Source organism: Oryx dammah, unplaced genomic scaffold (genome assembly GCF_014754425.2).
Source record: "Oryx dammah isolate SB20612 unplaced genomic scaffold, SCBI_Odam_1.1 HiC_scaffold_2, whole genome shotgun sequence".
In the NCBI taxonomy this organism is placed as follows: Eukaryota; Metazoa; Chordata; class Mammalia; order Artiodactyla; family Bovidae; genus Oryx; species Oryx dammah.
The window spans coordinates 168277014-168280503 of record NW_024070186.1 but is presented as its reverse complement, the minus strand read 5'-3'; the positions used below and the strand labels follow the sequence as shown (position 1 = coordinate 168280503).

Below are 3490 nucleotides of genomic sequence, written 5' to 3'. Positions count from 1 at the left end.
GGGCTGCAGCCCACCAGGCTCCTCTGTCCACGGGACTTTTCCCAGGCAAGAACACTGGAGTGGGTTGCCATTTCCTCCTCCAGGGAATCTTCCGGACCCAGGGATCGAACCTGCATCTCCTGCACTGGCAGGCGGGCTCTTTACCACTGCGCCACTGGGGAAGCCCCCTTACAGCAGCCACAGGAAGTGAAAACACAGTGGAAGACAGACATGCCCCTGGTCCAGCCTTGTACTAATTCCCTCAGTGAGACGCAGACAGGCCACGTTTCCTGCAGGTGTCGTGCAAGGGCTGCGCCAGGGTTATGCTCTCTGCAGATGAGAACATCTTACAGTGATAATACATTGGTTACATAGAATTTCATTTTATGACACTTAAAGATACTCTGGATGGGTCCCAAGATTTGTATGAGCCTGCAAGTCATGAGATTAAATCAGTAATATAGTCCCCGCCCCCATTTTCATAAGAAGTATTTTACTCCTTGCTGTGAACAAGTGTAGAATTTCTCGGTCTTTTGTTTTTTTATGGGCTCAACTCTATTTTTCGTCAACAGAAGAAAAGGAACAACAGATTTATTCTGGGTCTGAGATAAACCTGCTTTATAACTCTTTAAATTATGTTCCAGCAGACCCTGATGTCGGAGAAGGCAATGGCAACCCAATCCAGTGTTCTTGCCTGGAGAACCCCAGGACGGGAGCCTGGTGTGCTGCCATCTATGGGGTCACACAGAGTCGGACATGACTGATGTGACGCAGCAGCAGCAGCAGACCCTGATGTGATCAGATTTCTAATCTGGTTTAAACACGGAAACCTCTGAACATATAAACACAACGGTCAGTAAGTTTTCTCTATGGAATTGGTGAGTGTGGGGAGTGGGTTACGGAAACTCTTGCTCTGGTTTTTCTATGAGAAAGAGCATAGGATATGCTAGGAAATTCAAGGCCAGTGGGACCTGCACAGGCTTCATCCATGTGATGGCGCTGAGGTTCCCACACTTCCTATGGGTCAGCACCACCCAGAGAGCTTGCTAAGCCCCACCCTCCCTGTGGGGTCCCAGCTCCAGAACCTGTCTTCCAGTAGGTGCAGGGTGGAGCCTGAGAACCTGCATTTCTCACAAGCTTCAGGTGAGGCTGATGCTGTGGATCAGGGGTCACACTCTGAAAACCAACTCCAGGTCCTGAGAAGAGTCCATGTTATCTCATCTGATTCAACTGCCCCTGCCAAGCTATTTCATACGGTACAATTGATGAAGTGTCTCTGTCTCCTACTTGACCAGAAGCCAGGGGCTCTCTGGCTTGTCTGCATCCTGGAGTCACTTAAAACCCCTCCACGCACAGGCCTCACTCCAGGCCAGTCAGCCCAGGATAGGGGGTGGGGGGTGAGCAGGTCGCAGAGTTTGGAAAGCTTCCCGAGTGATCCAAAGCCCAGCCAAGATGGAGAATGGCTGCAAATGTGATGGATGACAAAAATGATGCCAACCGGCTGAAGCAGACAACACAGCAGGGCCCTATGCCAAGCTTGGCTGTCATCTTTGGGGCCACTTACAGTGTGACACTGACTGGTGCTCAGTAATGCTGGCTGGATGAATGCATGGATGCTAAAGTGCCTCCTTTCTCCAGGGCACAAGGATGAACACTCGGAAACACACTAGCTCATTATCAGTGACCAACCCTCATGAGGCAGCAATCCTGTAATAAAACAAACTCTTCTGAGAAAGCCTTACCTGGGAAATAACTCCATACTCTTTAAGTCCAAGTAAATATCATGACAACCATGGATGAAAACAAGAAGACTTTTTTTTTTTGGTCCAGAACAGGAGCTGGCAAACTATGTCCCATAGGCCACATCCAGCTGCCACCTCTTCTAATAAATAAAGTTTTCCTGGCACACAGGGATGCTCACGGGTGCACATACTGTCTGCAGCTGCTGCCATGATGGCAGAGCTGGGAATTTTGGCTGAAGTGGTAGGGGCTGAGAAGCCAAGACACTTACTCTCTGGCCTTTTAGCAGAACAGGTGTGGCAGCCCCGCTCCAGAGAGATCAGAGGATGGACACACAGACAACAGGTAATCACGCAGACAAAACGTAACTCGACTGTCTTTTGGGGGACGAATGGTGGGTGGCTGTTTACTTCGTTCCCATCTTTTTTCTCGTACCAGCCAACTTTTTGAGTTACATAAAGGAGCCCAGATGTTTAAATCGCCAGCAGAAGGAGAAGACAGAGGCACCAGTCGGAGAGCTGCCCAGCCCATAGCAGTGGTGGCACCTACCTTGTTTCCGATGGCCTTCTTGGGCGGGAAGTTGAAGGCCCTCACTTGAGGGTATTTGTTCTGTAACTTGTGGTGCAAAGTCCTGAACTCTGCGTATCGCCGGTAGACGTTCCACTCATCGTCTTTTATCCGGATGTAGACCTTTGGAGAAAATGAAAAGAGAAAGAAAATATCAAGTCCCTTGAAACTCTCATTTCACCCTGGATGCTTCCATGTCCTGGCTATTGTAAACAATGCAGCAATGAACACCGGGGGTCATGTGTCTTTTAGAATTGTGGTTTTCTCACAGTATATGCCAAGTGGGGTTGCTGGGTATATGGTAGGTTTATTCCTAGTTTTTTAAGGAATCTCAGATAAAGGAGATGTACGTCTCCTCTATACAATGGAATATTACTCAGCCATAAAAAATGAATCTAAGTCAATTCTAGTGAGGTGGATGAACCTAGAGCCTATTATACAGAGTGAAATAAGTCAGAAAGAGAAAAACAAATATTGTATATTAATGCATATATGTGGAATCTAGAAAAATGATGTTGATGAACCTATATACTATCATGTGTAAAATGGACAACGGATGAGAAGTTGCTGTATAGCACAGGGAGCCCAGCTGGTGCTCTGTGAGGAACTAGAGGGGTGGGTCGGGGGTGGGAGAGAGGCTCAAGATGGAGGGGATATATATATAATTACGGCTGATTTGCACTGTTGTATGGCAGAAATCAACACAACATTGTAAAAATTTGAAACATTTAAAAGTGAAAAAAATTCTCATTACAAAGGGAGTGGGGCTCTGGCAACCTCCTCACACTCCAGGAAAACCAGCTCTGTGACAGCAGGGCCACATCTGCCCCCTGGGTCACTGGAAGCCCAGTGCTGGGCGTGGAGGAGGGACTCAGTATACCACGTGCATAAATGGGTACAGCAGAGAATGGCACCATCTGGCAGGCTGTGCACTGATGAACATCAGTTCCCAGGATCAGTGGAGACCGACAGCCCAATTCATCTCAGAGACGCATTTTCCATGCTTTTGTCACAGGCGTGCTGTAACAGTGACAGATGGCGGTGGAGAGGCCATTCATCCTCGCTCGCCTGCGTGTCTTCATCTGTTAATGGAGCTGACTAACAGCACCTCCTCCCAAGGTGGTGGGGAGAACAGTCAGGCTTATAAGCCGTGCAGCTGTGCCTGGATCACACAGACCAGCACGCTGGTGGGGAGGGGCCGGGG

General features: G+C 48.7%; 1 protein-coding gene across 1 annotated transcript in view; it reads right to left on the bottom strand.

The window, feature by feature from the left end:
• The window catches only part of SNX29 (sorting nexin 29), a 595061-nt gene that overhangs the window by 116027 nt on the left and 475544 nt on the right, over positions 1–3490 (bottom strand). The window contains exon 19 of the mRNA XM_040230635.1: positions 2269–2409. Coding sequence (XP_040086569.1) covers positions 2269–2409 — 141 coding nt within the window. The remainder of the gene's footprint in view (positions 1–2268; positions 2410–3490) is intronic.